This window comes from Phocoena sinus, chromosome 10 (assembly GCF_008692025.1).
Source record: "Phocoena sinus isolate mPhoSin1 chromosome 10, mPhoSin1.pri, whole genome shotgun sequence".
In the NCBI taxonomy this organism is placed as follows: domain Eukaryota; kingdom Metazoa; phylum Chordata; class Mammalia; order Artiodactyla; family Phocoenidae; genus Phocoena; species Phocoena sinus.
In genome coordinates, this window is record NC_045772.1 from 97,357,139 (window position 1) to 97,380,026 (window position 22,888).

General features: G+C 50.7%; 1 protein-coding gene and 1 non-coding gene across 2 annotated transcripts in view; one reads left to right on the top strand and one right to left on the bottom strand.

Moving 5' to 3' along the window:
* The window catches only part of ANO2 (anoctamin 2), a 320,612-nt gene that overhangs the window by 68,107 nt on the left and 229,617 nt on the right, over window positions 1–22,888 (top strand). The window contains exons 5-7 of the mRNA XM_032646986.1: window positions 8,415–8,566; window positions 11,854–11,908; window positions 14,249–14,300. Of these exons, the coding sequence (XP_032502877.1) occupies window positions 8,415–8,566; window positions 11,854–11,908; window positions 14,249–14,300 (259 nt within the window). The remainder of the gene's footprint in view (window positions 1–8,414; window positions 8,567–11,853; window positions 11,909–14,248; window positions 14,301–22,888) is intronic.
* Window positions 11,310–11,382, bottom strand: TRNAG-GCC. Its single transcript has one exon. It is a non-coding gene; the product is annotated as a tRNA-Gly (tRNA).

Here is a 22,888-nt window from a genome sequence, read left to right on the forward strand (position 1 = left end):
CGAGGCCAGTGCGCGCGGCGTGGAGACTGCGGTGGGGGGTAGGGCGGGGTGACGGCTGAGTCTCTGGAAGGAGGCAGGAGGCATGGCTCAGAAGGGGGCTTGTCAGCCATGTAAGTAGTTGGGAGTTCTCCCACATTTTAAAAGTCAGCAAACATTCATTCACGTGTAGAGGACATACTGGAACAGAATTAAAAACCGTTAAGTGAATCCGGAGTCAGACCTCAGAGAATGTGCATTTTGTGACTATGTCACTGGCTGCATTTGGTGAGGCCGTGGATGGGAAATGGACCCGTAGGCACTGGTGGGGATGGAGGACTGATGAGCTCCTGTTCTTGGTGCACCCACAGAGGCTCCTTTGGGCTCCAGTTTGCAGCTGAGCTTAGTGGCTCCTGGTGCTGCTTGCATTTGGATTGGTGGGCGGTTTAACGCTCGCTCGCGTGGGTAACTGGGCTTGTGCGCGGAGCTCCTCGGATCCGGGTTCGGTGCATGCACGTCTGTGCGCATCCCTCCCTCCGCCTGTCCCGTCAGGCGCCAACGGGGCGTGAGAACAGCGGACCTCTTCTGCTGCACCTTTAGCTTCTCTTCCTCATAACTTCTTTAGTCCGGAGGCGCCCACCCCGGTCCAGCTTGCAGAGGCACCTTCCACAGTTTGGCTTCCCTGTGTGTCTGAGCCTTTTGAAATGAAAGGTGAGCAGGTGATCATCTTCAGCTCAGTCAGCCCTCAGTTACCCAGTGACCAGAGGTGCAGAGGAACGCACAGAAACGTTGAAAGGAGAAGACAGTCTGGATTAGTGTCTGTTGGGCCGTGGGGTGTGAGCGGACACACATGCTCACAGCTGGGCTCGCTCTCCACCCTTACGCCTGGTGCTGCTTTTCCTGCTGACTTTTCCTACGAGTTGCAGAAAGAGGCCCTCTTAGATCACTGCAGATGAGGGACTCATGGATAATGAAGATTATTTTATTAAGGTCGCATATGGTTATTCCCTTCCCTTGATGTTTCGGGGGGGGCGTGTCATTGGATCTCCTAGTGTTTGCGTGACATCGGGTATGCTAGTAAACCTTTCTGTGCCTGTTTCTTTACCTGTAAAATGGGGACAGCCGCCTGTATCTGTCCACGATAGACAATCGCTGCAGCCTCAGTTCCTCGCATCCTGGCAAGGAACATGGTTTCAGTGCAGGAAGGAAACAAATTAGCCCTGAGACCACACTGCCGTGCCCCTCTGGAGGGGAGAGGCTGAGGCAGACGGGGGAAGAAAGAAGAAAAGAAGGCCTTTCGGTAAACCTCTTAGCTTGTGAGAGCGAGGCCAAAGTGGACTTTTATGAGAACCACATTCGAGCCCTGGAATAAAAAATGAGAGCAACATACTTTAAAAATTATTTATGATTTTAAGCACATGAAAGGCGTATCGTGTACCCGGGGAGGGCGTAATGGGGAACAGCTGGTGAACATGTGTCTTGCCGTTTCTGAGGATGTTCCTCGTTCTCCACTGTCCAAGAATAACAGTAATAACAATGCTTCCGCTGATTGTATTAACAATACTAAAGAGGATCGGGGCGCCTTTTGTGGACCCTGCGGGACACGGGGGAAGAGCCAGGCTGCTGAGCTTGGTGGGGGCTGAGAGGGAGCTCCGGCTTTCCGCCTTCTCGGGGACCACGCAGCCCTTCCAGGGATCCGAGGATTAAGAAGAGAGCCTGGATAGGGGAGTCAGGAAACCTGGGTTCTGAGGCCTGGTTTCACCCCCGACACTGGCAGTTCCCTGCCCCTCCGAGTCTCCGTTTGCCTGTCTGTAACGTAGCGAGGCCGACGCTGCTGGGTGGGCCTGGCTTGCCGAGTCCTCTGGACCCTGGTGACGTGGAGCCTGTGGGATTCCAGGGTGAGCGTGCTGCGTGTGGAGGGGTCATCTTCATCGCCATGCGTCTTCAGCTTCTGGCACAATCAACCAGTCACCCCCCAGGCTCGGCACCCGGCACCCAGGAGGTGCCCAGACGTGTCTGTGCTGAGAATCAATGTGTCTTTTTCATTAAACGTCTAAAGCCAAAGAAGGTCACACTCGGATGGTACTTTCAAAGCCATTTAGTCAGGTTCTGTCTTTTATGATTTGTGAAGTGGGTCTGGAGCGGGGCTCAGCCTCGGGCTAATTATCCCCCCTGGTGAGCGGACCCCAGGACTCTACCCAACGCCCCTCGAATGGTAAGCTTTCCATCCTGGCCGGTGGGGACAGGGGCTGTTCCCAACCCTTGCAGACGGGTTTTCTCCAGCGTCCGGCAGCTTCCTTGCACCCCGCCGCCCAGTGCTCCAAGAGGACTGCCTGCAGGGTTCTTCACGAAGCTCTCTCCCCTTGGCTGCGCTGTCCTGGGAGCTCTGGTTGCCCTGGTCTCCCCAGACCTACAGCTAAGGCTGCTCAGCCCAGGGAGTGTGTGGGCCTCCACCTGCTTCCCCTTCCTGCCCCTCAGCCCTGGACCTCTCTCTAGGCAGTGAGCTGGAGCGATCCCAGGAGTCACCATTTTCATTTCCTGTCTCTCAGGAACTCATTACTGCTTAATCAATGGCCAGAATCTTGAAAACTGCTTTCTTAGTCTGTTTGGGCTGCTTTGACAAAATACCACAGACTCGGGAGGCGTGTACACAACAGAACTTCTCACAGTTCTTCTGGAGGCTGGAAGTCTGAGACCAGGGTACCAGCCTGGTTGGGCGAGAGCCCCCTTCCTGGTTCGTAGCTGGTACTTTCTCGCTGTGTCCTCACGTGGCGGAAGGGGCTGGGAGCTCTCTGGAGTCTCTTTTATAATGGCACCAATCGCATTCACAGGGGCACCACCCTCATGACCTGATCACCTCTCCCAAAGGCCCCACTGTGCAATAGCCATCACGCTGGGCATCAGGATTCAGGATATGAATTTTGCGGGGACACAAACATTCTGACCAGAGCAACCATTATTTCATGTTTTTTTTTTCCTCTGGGTGTTTTGGTTGGTTCAGGTAGGGTAAATCTGGTCCCTGTTACTCCACCCTAGTGGGAAGTGGAAGTTCCCCAATTCTCTCTTTAGAGATGAAGAATCTGAGAGGGAGAGCCACTTGCCCAGAGTCATACAGCTCGTTAGCGTCAGCAAGGACCAGGACCCAGGTCATTCGCTCCGTAGACATTAGTGTGCCCCTCCCGTGTGCACAGGGCACGCTCCCTGCTCCCCAGATGCCCACCGTCTGTTGAGGAGACAGACGCGTGAACCACAGGTTAGAGATGAGTGTGGCAAACGTTATGACACAGGTATTCGTTCACAGGATGCTAAGGAAGCGTGGCAGCAGGCGAGTGGCTAAGGAGGGTTTCCTGGGAAAGCTGGTACTTGAGCCCAGTGGAGGAGAAGGAGGGTAATTCAGGTGGAGAGGGAGGGGAGAAGTTCCAGGAATAGGTATGACACATGCAAAGGCACAGAGGCAGGAAGCAGGTCCTTTGTCCTCCAAGCTTAGCATCCACGGTAGCGTGCATGGGGCCACCCACCATGTTTGACTGTGGGCATGGGCCGTTGTGTCTGCCTGGGTGTGTGTGTAGGGCCTCCATCAGGGCTGTGGGGTGGAGGTCGCCTTGACGGTTCTGGTGGGACTCTGGCCTTTTGCACCGTTTACATTTTTCCTGGAGGTAAATGATGCTATTTGTAGGGCTTTGGAGCCCCCCTCCCCCCATCAGGGAATAGTCAGGATTTATCCTGGTCCCATCCCTGGTCCCTCCAGAAACATGCCACAGGCCCCATTCCCCTTAGCTCGCTTCTCTAGGGAGCTCTGCCAGACCCACTGCTAAGAGGAGGTTCAAGACCAGCTCGGAGGTGCTCAGCTAACCGTCTTCCAGGACAAGGCCCTGGGGCAGGTGCTGGTTGTTAATCCGCATGGATTGAATACAGGCCCTCCTGGCCTCCGCCGGGACTGGGCAACCCCGCGCGCCCTTGCAGCTGGTGCCGACAGGCAGGGAGACCTTTCGGCCGGCCGGTGGCTTTGGGCGGTGGCTTTATTCTCCATCCTGGTTTCCCTCTACCAGGGCCTGTTACCTGACGACTGTTCTGTCCCCGGCCTGGGCTCCTGCAGTGGCAGCAAGCGCTGTCATCAGTGCTGGGTCCCCAGAGATTTATCATTCGTTCGTTCGTTTAACCATAGGGGCTGGTTTGACAGCGTCCTGCCTTCGCGGAGATTGTTTGGTGGGGAGGCTGGACATGAATCAAATAGTTATTCAAATAAATGTAAAATCACAACTACGCTAAGTGCTGTGAAGGAGAGGAATTTGGGCCCTCGAAATGCTGTGAAGATGGGTCTTGACCTTGTCTGGAAGCCAGGGAAGACTTCCCCCAGGAAGTCACAATTGAGTGAGAACTCAAGTGTGAACACAGGTTGGTGAGGGGGAGGGAGAAGGCGAAGGGTATAGAGTACTAAAAATGCTGCCTGAGGCTGGTGGCTGCGTGCAGTGAGCAGGGGACCGTGGGGCAAGGAGAAGGTGGAGACTTCTACAGGACCCCCCAGGCTGCGTGGAGAATTTTGGTTTTTATCATAAGAGCAATGGGTGATGGTTGAACACTTTTCCGCAGGGAGGTGACATGATCAGATTTTTGCTTCAGAAACATCTCTCTGGCTCCAACGTGGAGACCGAATTAAAGGTGGACAAAAGTGGGGTTGCCAGATAAAATACAGCATGCCTAGTTAAATCCAAAGTTCAAATAAACAATGAATACTTTGTTTAGTATCAACATAAGTATGTCCTAAATACTGCAGCGGACATACCTAATACAAAAAAATTATTGTGGCTCTAGTATAATTTTTTTTTATGTGAGTATGCCCTCCGATTGTCTTTTTTAATGAAAAAATTGTTTCATTAAAAGTTAAAATTTATCGTTTACCTCCAATGCACATGTAACCGGACTTCTTGCATTTTTATTTGTTAAGTCTGGCAGCCCTAAGCAAGAGAGGTGGGAAGCCAGTTATTGCTGTAGCTGAAGCCTCCTTAGACTAGGAAACCAGAGGTGGACATGGGGAGAAGTGGACAAAGGAGAAACACCTTCGGTCGGTCCAAGTCTGTCGTTCCAAGGCATGTAGGATGCAGAGCCAGTCAGCTTCCCTCCTGCTCTGAAACTTGAATTGCCACGCACGTGCCCTTTAAAGACGCATGGTTACGGGTATGGTGAACACGCTGCAGGACACGTGCCCGGTTGGAACCTGCCCTAGATGACCTGTGAGATGTGTTGGGACACGGTGAACGGGTCATCTTTCTGCCCCCGTCCCTCCAGGCCCAAGGATGCCCCAGAGGTGAGCTCTTTGCGTCTAGGTGACCGACGGCAGGAGGGTCAAGAGCTTTATGACAGTAGGGGCAGTAGAGTAAGGCGCACAGTGTTTTTCCCCGATGTTCACTTACGTCGCGGCAGAGGAAGAGTAGAGTGAAGTAGCCAAGGTCGCAGGCTCTGCCACGAGGTTCCGAGGCTCCAGCACATATTATCTGGTTGACACTCTCTGTGTGATCTCGACTGAGATTCTTAACCCCTCTCGTTGTTTTTTTTTTTTGCGGTACGCGGGCCTCTCACTGCCGTGGCCTCTCCCGTTGCGGAGCACAGGCTCCGGACGCGCAGGCTCAGCGGCCACGGCTCACGGGCCCAGCCGCTCCGCGGCATGCGGGATCTTCCCGGAGCGGGGCACGAACCCGCGTCCCCTGCATCGGCAGGCGGACTCTCAGCCACTGCGCCACCAGGGAAGCCCAACCCCTCTCGGTTTTTAGAGGCACGTCTTTAAGATCAGTACTGATGTACATCAAGCCGGATGCGTAGGAGATGCTTAGAAATGGTCTGTGCTCCCAGAAGCAAACGGTCCCCTCGGTTCAGAAGGCTGGCTGCTTCTTTGTGCAGAACCCCGCCTGATGAATTTCTTGACTCACAGCTCTGATGTTGTCCTTGTTCACACCCTTCGCTGACTTCCCGTCGCCTCGTGCAGTGGGATCTCCATGCACTGGTCTCCGTGTGCCTTTCTGCCGTGAACCGTCACGATTCCCCCATCAGAACCCGAGCACCAAAGAACCAGGCTGTGAACCCTTCTTAAATCCAGCTTGAACTTTTTTACTTTTTTGGTTGGCTTGGAATGTCTTTGCTGATATCTGTTCGAGCCTGATTCATTAAAAGTACGTATAAGGTGATGTTAATAGAAGTATGATCAAAGAAGATAAAACACGTGTAGAGGCTAAAATCAGTGCCCATCACTAGGGAAGTGACTAAACAAATTAGAACTCGTACCCACTGTGTCATATGGTGCCTTCATGAAGGTAGTTCTACGTGGACTGACTTGGAAAGACACGTACTCGGGATATATTGCTAAACGAGAAAAGCAAATTGTAGAATTACACCATTGTACCTGTGAAGTATGATCACAGGTGTGTTTGGAAAGGGATTCAGTTACATATAATATGTATGGAGAGAGTCAGTATAAAACATACTCCAAATTCTGAATGGAGATTTCCTGTGGAGTGGAGGATGGGTTGGGATTGGTAGTGAAGGGAAGCTGTTAACGTTAGTTAATATACTTTTTGGTTTTGGTCTCTTTTTTTTTGGCCACACCGCATGGCATGTGGGATCTTCGTTCCCTGGCCAAGGATTGAGCCCGTGCCCCCCCTGCAGTGGAAGCGTGGAGACTTATCCACTGGACCGTCAGGGAAGTCCCTGGTTTTGGTTTCTTTGTTTACTAGAACTGTGTTAATTTTGTGATTGAAATTAAGTCAAAATGCATAGAGAAGTGTATCAGAAGAAGTAAATAAACTGGGCTTGTGTTTCAGTTGTTAGATTGGGGAGGTTCTCCCCCTTCCCACTGATTATCATTATTTTATTAAAGGACAGAAAAACAGAAGAAGGTTACCTTTCTGTTCAAGTCCCAACAGAAATGCTGCTCTCCTTAGGAAGCACTTTTCTGATTCTTCAGCTGGACTTGCTGTCTCCTTTCTTTGAGCCCTCAAAGCATTTTGAGTGTCTTTTGTGGCATTTATCTCCATCAATATTGCAAGTGTTTTGCCCATGTTTTACAGCCTCTCTAGATTTAAGCATCTTAAGGATATCTTGTTGGAGAACACAGCCGGCTTTCCAGTCGGAGGGTCTGGCTGTGACTCTTATTCTGGTCATCTACTGCAGCAGGACAAATGAGCCCCAGCTTACTCAGTAAGACACAGCCATTTTATTCTGTCCTATGAATTTTTGCTCAGTATCTTGAGCAGAGCTAGACGGGGTGATTCTTCTCCATGTGGTGTTGACTGGGGTCATTTGGTGGTATTCGGCTTGGGGTTGAGCTGGACAGCAATGTCTGTCCAAGAAAGCCTCCCTCACACGCCTGAGGCTTGGCAGGGTAGGTGGAAGGTTGGGCTCAACCTCGTCCTTTCCCTGTCTGAGTCCTCTCCGCATGTCTCCTCAGACTTCCTGCAGGCGGCTCAGAGCTTCAAGAGACCAAGGCAGACCAAGGCAGAAGCTGCCCATCTTCTTAAAGGGTGGAACTGGCATAGTGTCCCTTCTGCTGCACTGGGCAGGCAGCCCCAGAGCCCGTCCAGACTTAAGGGGGTGGAAACAGAGATGCCACCTCTTGAATGGAGAAGTTGTGTGGAGAAAAAATCTGTGGCCATTGTTAATCCACCAGAGCTTTGCTATGACAAGTACAGCCTCTGTGTCTCAATGACAACATCCGTAAATTAGAAAGACCAGAAGCTATAGTGTGTGCAGACGTGCTCTGTACGTTACGGAAAACCATAGGTACTCTAAATACCAGTGACTATCCTGGTACTGACGCAGTGCTTTACTCGAGGCAGGTACTCACTAGGTGCCTAGTACTTTGAAAGCAGACTCATTTATCAGATGTCTCCTAAGAAGAGCACAAGAGAAGTGATGCTGGATCGTCACATAGGGGCGTGGTCTGCTTGGAGAGTACAGACTTGGGACTGGGTTGACATGAGTTAGATCCAAGCAGTCGCCCAGTTACTATCTGTGTGACCTTTGTTGACTCATCTCACCTTTTTGAGCCTCACTTTCCTCATCATAACAGGAGAGTAATCTTATCTAGCTGGCTGGGTGCAGTGTGCATTGGAGCTCATTTGAGTAAAGCCCTTAGTATGGTGACGGTCACACGGTAGGTCTTCTGTGATGATATAACAAAGATGTATAGAAAGTCTGCGCTCGTCACCGCGCTCCTCCTTCCCTGCACTGGTCACCTCCATTCGTGCAAGCAGTTGAGGGGGTTCACCACCTTGTGAAAGCAAGGGGAGGAAGGGTAGGACCCTCCTGCTGGCTTCCCCAGTCTCGTCCTCTCCCCAGAGTGTCCCCTACGGGGGGAACCTGAGCCCCCTGCAGCTCTGGCTGTGGGTCCTTCTCCTCTGAGCGTTGGACGCGGCCTCCTCCTCACACCCGTGGCTTTGCCGTCGTAGAGGTACGTGATCAAGTCAGAAGGCAGCATCGCGAAGACGTTCAACGAGATCCTGCAGAAGCTGAGCGCACCCCTGAAGCCCCGAGTGCCCGAGCACAGTAACGACAGGATGAAAAACCTCTCCTACCCGTTCTCCAGGGAGAAAATGTACCTGTGAGTATTGGAACTCTGGAGGTGGGGCTGCGTGGGGGATGGGAAGGGACATCAAGCACCACTTGGGGCCTCAGCTCATGAGCCGAGTGCCCGGGTGCCTGGGAGATGGGGGACGAAGCCTGCTCTCAGGGTGGAATACTCCGTGTGTCTGCCTTCCCCATCCCTGTCCCTGAGCGAGATGATCGCAGATAGCTCTTGAATGTTCATCCCGTGGCTTCTGGGAAAACCTGCCATTTCAGTCACTTTGCGTGATGGATGGAGAATCAGGGAGCAGACAGCCAGAAACTTCGGGACTCTGTGAGCAAGGTGGTCCGATACCTGTTTACCTTCTGCAGGGAGACCACTCTGGTCTGTTCCCAGTCTAACAGGGTTTCAAGATATTGTGATAATCCAGAGAGATGGTGGATGAAGCTTCTGGATGTCTGTCTTCTCAGCTGCCAGCTCGGGCCCTCACTGACCCAGAGGAGGAGAGGGAATAGGTTTTCTTCTCAGGGATGGCCTTTTGGGAAGCCTTTGGAAGGGGGAGTCGTGGTTGGGAAGTGGGAGATGCAGAAGCCAAGCACGAATTCTGTTTTAGGAGCTAATGATAAAATAAGAAACTATCAAGAGTGGTAAGAGAATCGAGTGAGAGAGGGAAAGGAATGGGCTTGGAAAGGAAGAAAAGATACAGGATCTGTGCTTTTGGAGGAGATGGCATCGATGGGCTGTGTTTCTGCCATTCGTTGGGTGCCATCTCTGCCCACTTTGCCATGTTAGATAACAATTCTGTACACATGCATATGCTCCCTCATTGAGTTTTTACCCCTTAACGATTCTGGTACCAATTCTGGTCACCAGTTCCAATGTGTGTGTGGGTTTTCCCGCACCACCAAGAAATTCTCCGACACCAGCTGGGTGCCCTACAATTCAACTCAGTTCTGACACTGTTTGCCTGGAAATAGCATCGGGTTGCTCAGGCTGAGGGCTCAGTGTCACAAGACTGCCCCGCACTGCAGATGCCTGAGCAAGTCCAGGTTGCGACCTGTGCTTCTGACGGACTGGCTACAAGTCAGAGGTTCTTACGACCCCCTCATTGTGTTCGACTCATTTGCTAGAGTGGCTCACAGAACTCAGGAAACCAGTTTACTCGCTGGATTACCGGTTTATTATAAAGGATGTTAAAGGATACAGGTCAACAGCCAGGTGAAGAGATACATAAGGCGAGGTCCCAAACAACGGAGCTTCTGTCCTCGTGAGTTTCGGGCTCAGCGTGAAAGCGTTTTGATTCACCAACCCAGAAGCTCTTCAAACTGCATCTTTTTGGATTTTTATGGAGGTTTCATTCCATAGGTGTGATTGATCAAATCATTGGCCATTGGTGATTGATTCAACCTCCAGTCCGGCTCTGCTCCCCCGAAATCAGCGGGTAGGACTGAAAGTTCCAACCCTAACTCCTGGTGGTTTCCCTGGCAACCAGCCTTATCCTTAGCGGCTTTCCAAAAGTCACCTCGTTAACATAAACTCACTGGTGGTTGAAAGGGGCTTGTTAGGAATAACACGACACTCCTGTCACCTTTATGGCTCTGAAGCAATTTCAGGAACTGAGGACAGGAGACCAAATACTATAACAAAAGACGCTCTATGGCTCAGGAAATTCCTAGGGCTTGGGGAGCTGTGAGCACAGGGGATAAAGACCAAAATATATATTTACTATAAATCACAGCGTCACACTCCCATTGTGAAGCGGCCGTCCAGATATAACTATCCCTCTATTATGGAGAGGAAACCAAGGCCCAGGATCTGTCCAAGGTCATGAAAGCTTAAGTGGCTGGACTGGGATTGGCACGTTGACCTCCTGGCCGGCTGTTGTTTTTGCACTCTGAGCATCCTCTATATCCCCTCTTCCTTGGGCCCTGTCTCCACACCGGCGCTGGCATCTGACCGGCTACCTCCCACACGGCTGCATTCACTCAGCCCCTGTGATCCCCAGGCCAGTTCTTCACCCCCAGCCAGAACATGCTCTCCATCCTCTGAGTTTTCACAGCAATGGTCTGCATGTGGCCACGTTCTCCTCTGCATCAGTTGCTTGGAAACACCCCCCGCCCCCATCCCCAGTGGCTGGGCTCCCAGGGGGCCGGGGGCATGGTTCAGGTGTCTGTGTGCCCTCCAGCACAGTGCCCTAAGGACAGTCACACAGGTGTTTTTTTTTTTTTAACATCTTTATTGGAGTATAATTGCTCTACAATGGTGTGTTAGTTTCTGCTGTATAACAAAGTGAATCAGTTATACGTGTACATATGTTCCCATATCTCCTCCCTCTTGCGTCTCCCTCCCTCCCACCCTCCCTATCCCACCCCTCTAGATTCTCACAAAGCACCGAGCTGATCTCCCTGTGCTATGCGGCTGCTCCCCACTAGCTATCTACCTTACGTTTGGTAGTGTATATATGTCCATGCCACTCTCTCACTTCGTCCCAGCTTCCCCTGCCCCTCCCCGTGTCCTCAAGTCCATTCTCTGCGTCTGCATCTTTATTCCACACAGGTGGTTTTTTGAGTGAAAGGTCAACATTTGAAGTTTACAACAGACACAGGTCTTGCATAATTGGGAGTTTGGTATCTAATTGCTGTGACAACAGTGACAACATTAAATGAAATGTTGAAAAACAGTTATAAGCCCAACATCCTGAAACTGCACTCTTTTCTGTTGTTGAGTTTTGTTTTTCTGTGTTTTTTCCAGCCACGCCGTGCGGCTTGCAGGATCTTAGTTCCCTGACCAGGGATTGAACCCGGGCCCTCGGCAGTGGCAGTGCTGAGTCCTAACCACTGGACCGCCAGGGAGTTCCCCGTTGTTGTGTTTTTACTCTCTTTGTCCACACACAGGAATCCTTTTTATATACTTTCGTTTTTAGAACTTATCATAGTATCATGTTTTTCTATGGTAGTCTCACTTTTTCTACAGTATTTCTAAAGTTTTCATAATTATAATTTTCAATGGCTATGTGATAATCTATCCTTTAGGTTTTGGAATTGCGTCTTAGCTCCATAATCTTTGTTATAAGTAAGTTTGTAATGAACATTTTAATTCATGGGCCTTTTTTTTTTCCGCTGAATTAATTTTCCCAGTGATACATTTCTATGCTAAGTTTTCAGAATTACTGGGTCAGAAAGAGTGTAAATGTTGTGAGTGTGTGTGTGTGGCTTACGCATCTTGCTATGTTGCTTTCTAGAGGTTTGCTCTGGGCCTGGGGTGACAGTAGTCCCAGGACAAGGATAATGAAATGAATTGACCTGCTTTCTTGGTGTCGCCAGGTACAACATACAGGACGAGGACACCTTCTTTGATAATGCTACCCGTAGCCGCATTGTAAGTAAACCAGTTAACCAGGTGCTTAACCAGGTGTGGTGGGCTCGGGTGGGGGAGAGGAAGCCTGAGTCCCCTTTGGCAGGGCATCTCTTGCCCTCCCTGCTGCCTCCCATCATCCTTTGCTTGGAGTTGCCTAGCAACTGGAAGGAGCGTCCAGGAGCTTCCCAATCCCAGTATCGAAATAGCCAACAACTCTTCTCACTCTTGGCTTGAGACGGGGGTCTCCTCTTTGTGGTTCTCCACCCAGGCCCTTCTTGGAATCACAAAAGCAGGGAATGTCGGGGCTGGGGGGGACTTTCAGCTAGTCAGGTGACCCCCTTGCTTGACTGTTGAGGAAACTGAGGCTCTGAGATGCAATGAATTGAAAAGAAGTTCAGGCAGATCGTTTTGTGTCCAAATGAGGGCTCATTGCTGGGCCGCTGAGTTTCTTTCTTTCATTCCCAAAGAAGTCCTGCACGTTGCTGTCACGGGGAATGCTAGAGCTGGGCAGTTTGTCCAAGGACAAAATTACCAGCCCGTTCAATAGGAAGCCAGCATTTGTGACTGTAGCCATTCTTCTACTGTCTTCTTGCCTTTTGCAGTCAAGGTTTTGGATTTTGCAGGATGGTTGATTCCACTGAAAATCTGCATAGGGCCTGGGCCCTGCGGCCCCAGTCTGAGCTGTAGGGCATCTCTGTTCACTGATCCATTTATCCCCTCCACCCCTGGAGAGCACCCAGCCTATGGACAGAAGAAGGGAGAGAAAAAGGGGCCCAAGGAACGCTGGTCACTTAGGCCACAGTGGAAACATGGCAGTGTGTTTCCCTTGATCCCTAGGAAAGAACTTAAGTTTCAACAGGAGGAGGAATAAGCGTTAGATACCTAGAGGACTTCCAAGTCAGCAGGGTGATGAGAAGGGTAAGAAGGGGCAGGTGATTGGAGGAAGATACAGAACATTTCCAAGTCATGCTGAAAACACGGCCCTGACTCTTTGCTTGTAGGATGGGCAAGAAAACACCTCAGATCCCTTGGCCTAGTGCTCTAGGAAGATTTAACACGGGCATACGATTTCTTTTATCTTCCTACAGAAAAAAGCATAAGCTTCCCATTGTTCTAGTTGATGCTGTTACAAGCTGTAAGTCTCCCCACAGCTTGGGTCCCACGACTGGGGGGGACGTTATAGGGCACTGTGGAAATTACCCGATAATTGCAAAGTGCTTGTAGAATGATAGGCTGCCACATAGATGCTGTTCCTAATTATTATTGCAGTTGGATACTGCACCGCATTAGAAGTGAATTAAACATTCTTGGGCCCCATTCTGCTGGAAGTTATTTATTTACCACTCCCTGTAGGTCTGTGGCTGGAACGTGGGAGTGTGAATGATGATGGAGTAACACATCTTTTCTCGTTCTGGAAGCTTCTTCCTTCCCCTCCTGCCCTTTTCCCAGTCCACCGCACATTGTGACGGGGGGAGAAAAGGGCCTTGGGTTTTGTCCTGGGGTCTGCTCCGCCCTGGGCCTTGGTCTGAGGACCTCACCTGCATCTCCCAGTGCACCCTTTCCCGTGGGCGTCTGGACAGCCCAGCTGTCTGTCCCAACGCCGACTTCCTTCCTGGAGCCGGGAGCAGGCTTGAGACCCCTTGGAGGGCACTAGTTGGCCTGCAGGTTTACTCTGCCCTGGGTCCCTGCTTCCTTGGCCGGGGTGCTCTCGGCACCCCGCCCTCCTGAGTGAGCGACGGGGTCCCTGCAGGCCCCGCAGTCGGGGCTGTTGACCTGTTGATGGCACAGCGGTCACGGAGCAGCAGCCTGCCGTGTGCCCAGGATGCACTGTGACACCTGGAGTCTTGAGGATGGGTGGGACCTGCTCTGACTGGGGAGGCGTGATAAGGACTTGGGGGAAAAGCAGAGAGGTGATAGCACCAAGGACCAAGATGTAGGTGGCCCTCTTCCAGTTGCCAAAGCGCTTTCACGGGTCCCCAAAGCAGCTCTGAGAGACAGCTCCATTGCAGGGGGGCCCGCGGGCCCTCAGGACCTGCAGGGAGCTCGCTCAGGACCCCTCAGCGGCAGGGCACCGTTGGGGCTGGCGGGGCGGGCACGCCCCCCCTTGCCTTCCCTCCCGGCTTCCTCCTGGGCCCTCCAGAGGGATGTGAGTCTGGGCTTCCCTTCCCTCCTGTAACTGCAGTCAATTTACAGGCTTTTCTTTATTTTGCGGGGCGGGGTGGCAAACGGGGTGTGTGTGCGTGAGGTTAGATGCTTTGTTGGAACGTCCGTGAGCTTGGCACGTGCCTGCCCATCCCCCCCCCGGGCTGGGGACGCACCACGTGGCCCAGATGCTCATGGCCTAACTGTCATCTCTTTTAGGTACACGAGATCCTGAAGCGCACCACCTGCTCTCGAGCCAACAACATGATGGGTGAGGACCCTCCCACCGGGGGCCGTGCTGACGGGCTGGGGGGCCAGGGAGACTGAGAACAAGACAAACAGACGCCCGCATGGAGGGGATGCCCTGCCTGCCCGCATTTCTCATGGGGCTGGGGCTGCCCCCTGAGCTTCACCCCGGGTCTCTGTCCTTCTTCTCCTTTCCTTGGATCCTTGCTGACACCTTTCACTTGATACCGAAAATTCATCTCCTCTCCCTTCACAGTCTCCATAAGGTTTTAATAACCACCCAAATCATGGCAGCTTTTATTTTTTCTTTTTCGGTACGCGGGCCTCTCACTGCTGTGGCCTCTCCCGTTGCGGAGCACAGCCTCCAGACGCGCAGGCTCAGCGGCCATGGCTCACGGGCCCAACCGCTCCGCGGCATGTGGGATCTTCCCGGACCGAGGCATGAACCCGTGTCCCCTGCATCGGCAGGTGGACTCCCAACCACTGCGCCGCCAGGGAAGCCCAGGGCGGCTTTTAATTCGTTTGATTTTAAGAAGAAAGGCATCTTAGAGGCCTTTTAGTCCAAGCCCCTCACTTGAGGTCAGAGAAACTGACTCCCAGAGAGGGTGAATTAGTCTGACGGTACCTCTTCTGAGTTCAGCACCCTTGTCACCACTAAACCTGTCTGGCTAAACCTGTTTGCCTTGTGGTTTGGTTTTTGAACCTGGGGGTGTTTGTGTTTGAAGCAGGACCCTCAGTGTTTGGGAGCTTGCAGTATAAGGCAGGCGGTCCGGATGCTGACGGGTGGTGGAGGGGACACAGGCGGGGGCACACGCAGAGCTTAGGTCTACGCGCGGCGTCCCGTCCACACGGTCCCCCTGCAGGTGGAATGCTCTTTCCAAAGGGGCTGCTGTCACTCATCGCTCAGAACATCCCCTGGGCTGACAAACCTTGGGCTTTTGAGGCAGCTTTTAGGTGAAAAGAGTCACTTAGAGGCAAGTCTAGGGAATAAAGTAGGCCGTCAAGCTGAGGGGCAATAACCGCGATGGCAGTAATGATAGCTGACGTTGGAGAGTTTATGTGGGGTCCGTGTGCTGCCGGAGGACTGAAGGAAGGGGTTGAAGAGGGAATCAGAGCAGGTGCTGTGTAGTGACAGTATCATTAGAGCAGTGTGGGACCTCTCAAGGGGGCGACTGTATATGACTCTGCTCTGATGTATTCATGTCACGACAAAATTCTAAATACCACTCCAGTGTTAAAAAATCAGATCTATATGGTGGTGTTTGTCTGGAGCTGATGAGACGAGACTCTGAGTGAGGAGATGCACTGGCCCCTCAGTCCCATGGGATGGACCGAAGCCCTCACTTTGAGCACTTGTAACCGAGGACCACCAGAGGCGTCAAGGGGTCTGAGGATGTAGTTTGTATTTTCCCATGGCCTCTGTCAAAGTTCTGGAATTTACCCTCACTTCTAGTCCAGTTCACTCCTCGGTTCCAGTAATCTGCCTTTTATTCACTCACACCCTCTTTGGTTGGACCAAAACTGCTCCCTCGGGTGTCACAGGTGACGGCGTCCTGCCCGCGTTGCATGGCTTTTTCCTCCGTCTTCGTCTTCCTGTGTCCTTCCAGACCCTGTCACTGTACCCACGGAGGATCCTGCTTCTCCTTCCTGGACCACACTTGCTTTGCTTTCTCTTCCTCCTCCCCCATTTTCAAGGTTGTCTTCTCCACGTTCCCTTGGCCTCCTGACTCTCACTTTGCACAGAAGACGTGCAGCTGTGAATTTCTGTTTCCCACTTCTCTCCCCCATGGCACACCAGCCTTTCCAGCGGCCGGCTGGATACCTCCACTGAGATATTCCCAGAACCTTGAAATCAACGTCTGGCTGTTTCCATCTCATTTCCATCTCATTCCTCTCTCACCCTGTCCATCTCTCCTGCCTTTCTTCCTGTTAATGTGACTGCTGCCCTCTCTGGTTTCATTCCTGCTGCTCCCTTTGCTGGGATGTCCTTCCCCACGTCTCACCCGGGCCCACCCCCAGACTGAATACCTCTGTCCCCCAGGTTCTCCCTTTATGCCCTCTCCTCGGAACTCCCATCAAGTTTGATGTCTTTCTTGGTGATTATCTGTGTCCATAGCTTAGACCCCCGAGACAGTCCTTGAGATGTGTCTGGATCATCTTTTATCCCCCAGTGCACTTGGCTGGCTGCCCTGCATGTTCCACTCAGTCAACTTGCTTTAGTGAATTAATTAAACGTGCTCAGCCGGCTAGTGTCATAGCAGTAGCTGGTGAGTTCCCTGTGTTTGTGGACAAATTTCTCTCCAACCCAGTTTTCCCTTTTAGGCAAGAAATACGTGTCTTGCAGAGTTTTTGTAAAGATTAAACGAGAAACTGTTAGTTTGTTTTGTAAACTGGGAAGTCCTTAAAAACTAAAGTTTGTTTTGAGGGATAGCCTCCAGATTGTTGAAAAGCCATTAGAGACCCTCTGCTTTAAGACAGCAGTTTTTTTTCCCTTTGAGGATCTGTTTGTTTGTTTGTTTGTTTTCTGATGTCACAAAGTCAGACATCTTAAGGATTTTGTTGTTGAGTAGTTTTCAAAAATTTCTTTCTTTTTTGACATTCAGAAAACATAATATTGAGCACCTGCTATGTGTCAAATGATGTTCTAGAAACTGAGAGATGGCGGGATGAATTTGACCTACTTTCTGTTCTTGCAGGGCTCTTAGTTTAGCCACGTGGACAGACACGTAAACAGGTAATTATGAGATAATCTGGCAGGTGTGCTATTAGAAGTGTACAGACGGCAAGGGGAGCACAGATTGAGAACAGCCAACTCCCATGGATGCATCTAAATGTCATCATAAGTTATCCAGTGTCAGCTTCATGACTCCCCGGGAAGGTAGGTGTGTCAGGAATGATCATCTCCAGTTACCGAGGTGCACAGACAGGAGGGGTGTCTTCTCCAGAGCCGCATACTGAGACACTGTTAGAACTGGGTCTAGAACCTGGGTTCCCTCCTCCGAGCCTATTCCTCTGCCTTTGGGATGCAGGGAACTCAGCGTGGCGTTTGGCTGAGTCTTTATGGGCTGTTGGTTCCACGGTAGTTGCTGATGGTTTACTAGCTCCTAACAAGGGACTGGACTCTGCTTCCCAGGAGAGGCGAACGCTGAAGGCCGATTCTCAGGTTCTTTGACTTCCGCCTGGGAAAATACAGCAGTACCCTTTAAGCTTTTTGGCCAACTCACCATCTTACTTAGAAGATCAGAAAGAATGAGGAATGTGGTAACATTGTGAGGCCTCAGGATAATACGGACCTTTGAGCCATGGGTAACTTTTGATTTTATTGCCCTTCTCTCTGGTTTTATGGAGAAACACACATGGGCTGAGAATTGGCTTCGATTTCCTCCAGAGGAGGGTTGCCTCATAAAAATAAAAGAAAAAGGAAGAACAGGACTGTGTGCGGAATTGTTTTCCAAGGCATTTTCATTGATCCTTCAGCCCTGGAATTGCCTTTTATGTGGTCGTTACTTTTGTGACCAGTTTACAAAGCTTGACTCCCTTTCTCATCGTCCTCAATTACAGTGGAAATTAGAAGATGGAAAAGATGATAAAGATCAGAAATAGAAGATGGAAAAATACAACTAAAGATAATAATAATTCCGAATCACTCCCGTTCATCTGGTATTGTCACTGTCCTCTGTGTAGAAAATACACTGTTTTGAATGCCTACTTTGTAAGGCACTATGCTGCATATACAAGATGTATGTATTGATTTATTTATAGTCCCGTCTTGTTCCACAAAATTTCTGAGGTGACTTACAAGGAAAACAATAAAATAGCATAATATAAATAATAAAGAAATAAGAAACAGGAAAAACACAAATGAAAATATACTGTTGAAACTAGGAGGAAAAAATAGGCTACAGGGCTTCCCTGGTGGCGCAGTGGTTGGGGGTCCGACTGCCGATGCAGGGGACACGGGTTCGTGCCCCGGTCCGGGAAGATCCCACATGCCGCGGAGCGGCTGGGCCCGTGAGCCGTGGCCGCTGAGCCTGCGCGTCCGGAGCCTGTGCTCCGCAACGGGAGAGGCCACAGCAGTGAGAGGCCTGCGTACCACAAAAAAAAAAAAAAAAAAATAGACTACAGATATGCAAACCATACGGCCCTCTAGCTTTTGCAGTTGGGCTGCAAATTTGACCTTGAACCGAAGTGAGAGAGAAATACAGTCAGTGGTGTAGCACTTCATGTCCTCAGCAACATCTTCTTATATAGAAATTTTTCTAAAGTCTCTCTGAAATTCCCTGCTTTCTTACATAGAATATATCAACATAGGGTCTCTCTATAAAGGCATCCGTAAGCTTTTCTGTAGCATTCAGGATTATCCTTGAGAATATAAGGTTATTCAAGTTTCCTCAAGGATTACCTAAGTATTATTAGGGCTGTTTGCCCCACAGTCTCTGATGTTTTTGAATTCTTGACTCTGGTGACCTCCCTCCCTGAGTTTTGCTATTTCACGGTTTGCCGTGCTATTTAGGACACAGAAAAACAAACTCCTTAGAATTTGGGGTAAAGAGAGAGCGAAAAGGCATTGCAGAAGGATCTGGAGGATTCTGCCGTGGCTAGGTACGTAACCTTAGGGAGTCGGTTGCCTGAGATTGAGATACTTTTTCTTCTGGGTTCTCTGTTGTGAGAGCTGAGATAACCAGATAAGAGATCTCTGTACACATGAGGTCCTCCTGTAACCCAGATAGCGAGGACCCCTTGCATGTGTGTCATAGTGTGCTTTGCAAAGCACTTTCATACGCTTCAGTCTCCTCTGATCCTTTAACTCCCGTGCGGAGCAGGTTCAGCGGATATTAGATATTAACCACTTTCCCGACAGAGAGATTGACTTCGAGCCCAAGGTTAGAGATTTGGAGCCGACGGAAACCTGAGTTTCTTGACTCTTCTTCAGTGCTCTTGTAAATTAATCGTTAATAAACGGATGAGTTATTGGGAAAAGGTTTTCCAGCGAAGGTGGAAGCTGAGGTCTTCCCACTGTGACGTCCATTCATTCAACAAATATTTATTCGTATTCTACGTATCATTCATGTTCTAGAACTGGGGGACTAGAGTAGGGACTCAAACAGACACAGATCCCTGCCTTTACGGAGCTCACATTTGAGTGGCATTTGAGAAGACAAATAAGCCACGTGGCTGTCTAGCGAGAGAGATCATGCAGGGAAAGCAAATGATACAAAAGACAGAAAGGGAACCACTACAGAGAATCAGGTTAGGGTCCCAACAGGAGCAAATGACACACTCACATGACCACCATTCAGGGCAGGAATATCAACAGAGGAGCCATTTACAAAGGTGCGGTCTGGCAGTTGGGGGATGCCAGGTAGCTCGTGACCCGGAATTAGTGGGAGAGCCCGTTACCACTTCTGTGTACATGGTTCCCTGGGCTCTACAGTAGGAGCTTGTTGTTTGTCCATCCTGTATATACTAGTTTGCACCTGCTAGTCCCAAACTGCATTTTTAACGTCGCTCCCCAGGTGACTCTTAGGGACTCTAAAGGTAGACAGCGATGTGAGAGCATTTTTAACCTGCTCCCCAGGTGACTCTTAGGGACTCTAAAGGTAGACAGCGATGTGAGTGCAGGATGGGGTGCCACAGGCTTCTTGCCCTGCCTGCGTTTGGGAGTGGGAAGGGTAGTCCACGTGCTGGCCTTCTAGGGCATCTGAATGTCACTTCCCCCGAAGTCCTCGAACGAAACCAAGTCTGCTCTGTGAGAGGACTTAATCTTTGCCGTGGTCTTTCTAACATTTGCTATACGGACGTTCGCCATTTGGTCCCTTTCAGTGTCCTAGCCAGCAGTAGGGTCTCTTGGACTTCCTGTCGCCTTTTTTTCTTTTCTTTACTTTTTTTCTTCTTTGGTGAAAGGAGGGGCAGCAGGATAAAAATTAGCAGAACGAAGGCAAAGGAAGGGGAGCTGACCTTGAAAAAGGATCGGCATTTGGTGACTGTCTGACTTTTAATTTGGGGGGTTTCTTCTGTAGCCTCCCCAAGAGCCAGCTTGCCCTTTCCCTTTTATGTACCTGGGCAGTGAGGGATACTGGGCTGATGCACAAACCATGTCCAGAGCCTGGAAGTACTTGTGAGTTTGGGATCCACAGGGTGCTGGTAGTCTGTGAGTCATCACGAGCTTGGCTAATCAACATAACGTCAGGTCAGCGGTCGGGTTCAGGACCGTGCCAGTTCACCCCGTTCTGGAATGCCTTTCAAGTGCGCTTTACCTTGGAAAGAAGCCCAAGCTTCCTTGACTGACGCCTCTCCTGTTCCTTCGTATGAAAGTTGTTGCCTTTTCACGGACAGAAAATTACAGCTTGATGGAGCTACATTTTCATAGATATTTCGGTGTCAGAGCCTTTAAACAACGTATGCTTTGGGCATCTCCCCTCCCTACTCAGGAGACGATGTCTTAATTATTTTGACCAAAGCCAGACCGTGTTGTGTGGTGTAAACATCTGGTTTATCATTCATCCAGCTGAACTGGTTTATATTTTGTTAGAAGAAAAGGCTTGGGACTAAAGGCATTTAAGTAATTAAGCACATGTCAAGACAATTTGGTGATGGGTAAATATAGTCTCTGTTCAATGCACTGTCTGGGGGGCTCTGGTTTAGATTTACGTCCGGCTGGAATACAGGGATGAAAGCAGAACGCAGACTGGGCCCTGTTCTGGGGGGGAATCAAAACCGAATGAGTTTTCAGGAGTTGAGCATCATCTCTCTAGGTACCTGTCCTGGTGTTTGGCCTGGAGGGGCAGAGCTGCAGTCCCTATCACTCGGCGGCACTTGTAGATTTCATGAGATTCTCACCTTGGGAGGCGGACCAGAAACTGTGCTTTGGGTCAGCCTTTGTGCCCAGGAAACCAGAGGTGTCTTGGAAGCTAAATGCGAAGCCTTAGGTTTTATATTCTGAGGGTGTTTTCAGGTACCAGTCCCAGGGCCCGGGCCCACCCTGCTCTAGTCCTTGACCCTGACCCCGGATTTGCAGAGGCCCAGTGTTGCTGGGCTTGGCAGAATCAGCAGAGCTGTGGCCAGTGCTGGGCAGAGAGAAAATGTGAGCCTTTTCCCTGGGGAATTGTGGTTCTAAGCAACAGGTGTGAAGTACCCGGTGACCTGAAGGGACTTTGGGGATCAGTAACGAAGTCCTCGGTGGGCCATGCTTTGTTTGGGCCGAGGCACTGCTTCTCTTTGGGGCGAGAGGGGAAGGAAAATGTTCTCAGTGCTTTCTCCTTCTGGCTGGCTCCCCTTCTGGGAGTAGGAGGACAAAAGATTGGGTCTCAGATCTCTCTCCCTGGGTCTAGAGCAGAGAGAGAGGACTTTGGAAGTCATCCTGAAGAAGAAAGCTTTGCCGTTATGGCCAGATGGAGGATGCATGATGGAACCAGTTAGCCCTTTTTGCTGAAAAGAAAGGAAAAATTCAGAATTTCAATTTTCAAAGCAGAGACTCTTTGTTTGTTTTTTTTTTAAGTTTGATTATTTTCTTCTTTCACAACTCATTTCCGTGCTTGTTTAGGGGTAGAATCTTGTGTCTGAGTCTGTGGCTGAGAGGCCAAAGCAGTTCCCATTCTTGGGTGAAGTTGTAGGTAAACAGTTACTTTGCAACTTGCCTCTCCCCCTCCCCATTCCTCTTCCTTTCGTGTACCAGCAGCCACTGACGGAATGGCCCAGAAGATACCACCTGAAGAGGGGGAGGTACACAGCCATGGGGCAGAGACACAGTCAATGACAGCATCTTGAAGCTCTGGCTATCTGGTTTAGGGACAGTTCAGGTTTGATGACCTGAGTCGTCTTGGTTCCTCTCTTACGAAGCAGACTAGTCAACTAGAGTTTAAGTTTCCTGCACCAGCATGGGTTGCCAAAGAAAATTGGGGTAGCGGGTAAGTAGATGCCCGTGATACATGGGAAGAGATGCTGCGATCACTTTCGCCATAGGGCTGCTTACTCTTTTGGGTAACAACCGTTATCCCTTCTGTGTTCCCAGCAGTGAGGCGGGAGCCCTGGGAGACTCCAGTGAGAGGGGCGTGCTCCCTGCCTCAGGTACCTTGCAGGCCTTTGGAGGGCAGCAAACAAGGCGTGGACAACATTCTAGAAGTGAAACTGACATTCAGTGCCAAGGAACTTTATTTCAGATGAGACGTAGGGTGCATAGCTTTAGACCTCCGATGATTCGAGATCTTTTTTGAAGCTCTGGTGGCAAGACCCAGGAGTTCAGGTTGTCGGCCCAGTGCTGTCAGACGCTGGGCTACTCTAAGCAAAGCTGAGAATTAGCAGGGGAGCTCCACACCTGCTGAACTTTTCCACGCAGTTTGGCGACTGTCTTCAGGGTATATGCTGCCGCCTTGGCAACCAGGGGGTGGGTATGGGTGCAGGGATTGGGTTGGGTAGGGCGTGGGGTGCGGTCTAGCTGGAGCCCTGCCCGCCTGTGATGCTTCAGCCTGTATCCATGTCGACAGCTTTGAACCACCCCCCGCCCCCTCCCGGCTTGGGATCCCTCCCCTTGATGATTGTAGGGTGGCTTCACATTGCTGTGGTTATGGCTCTTGAACTGATTAATGATGCTCAGAGTGAAATTGTAGTCCTCGG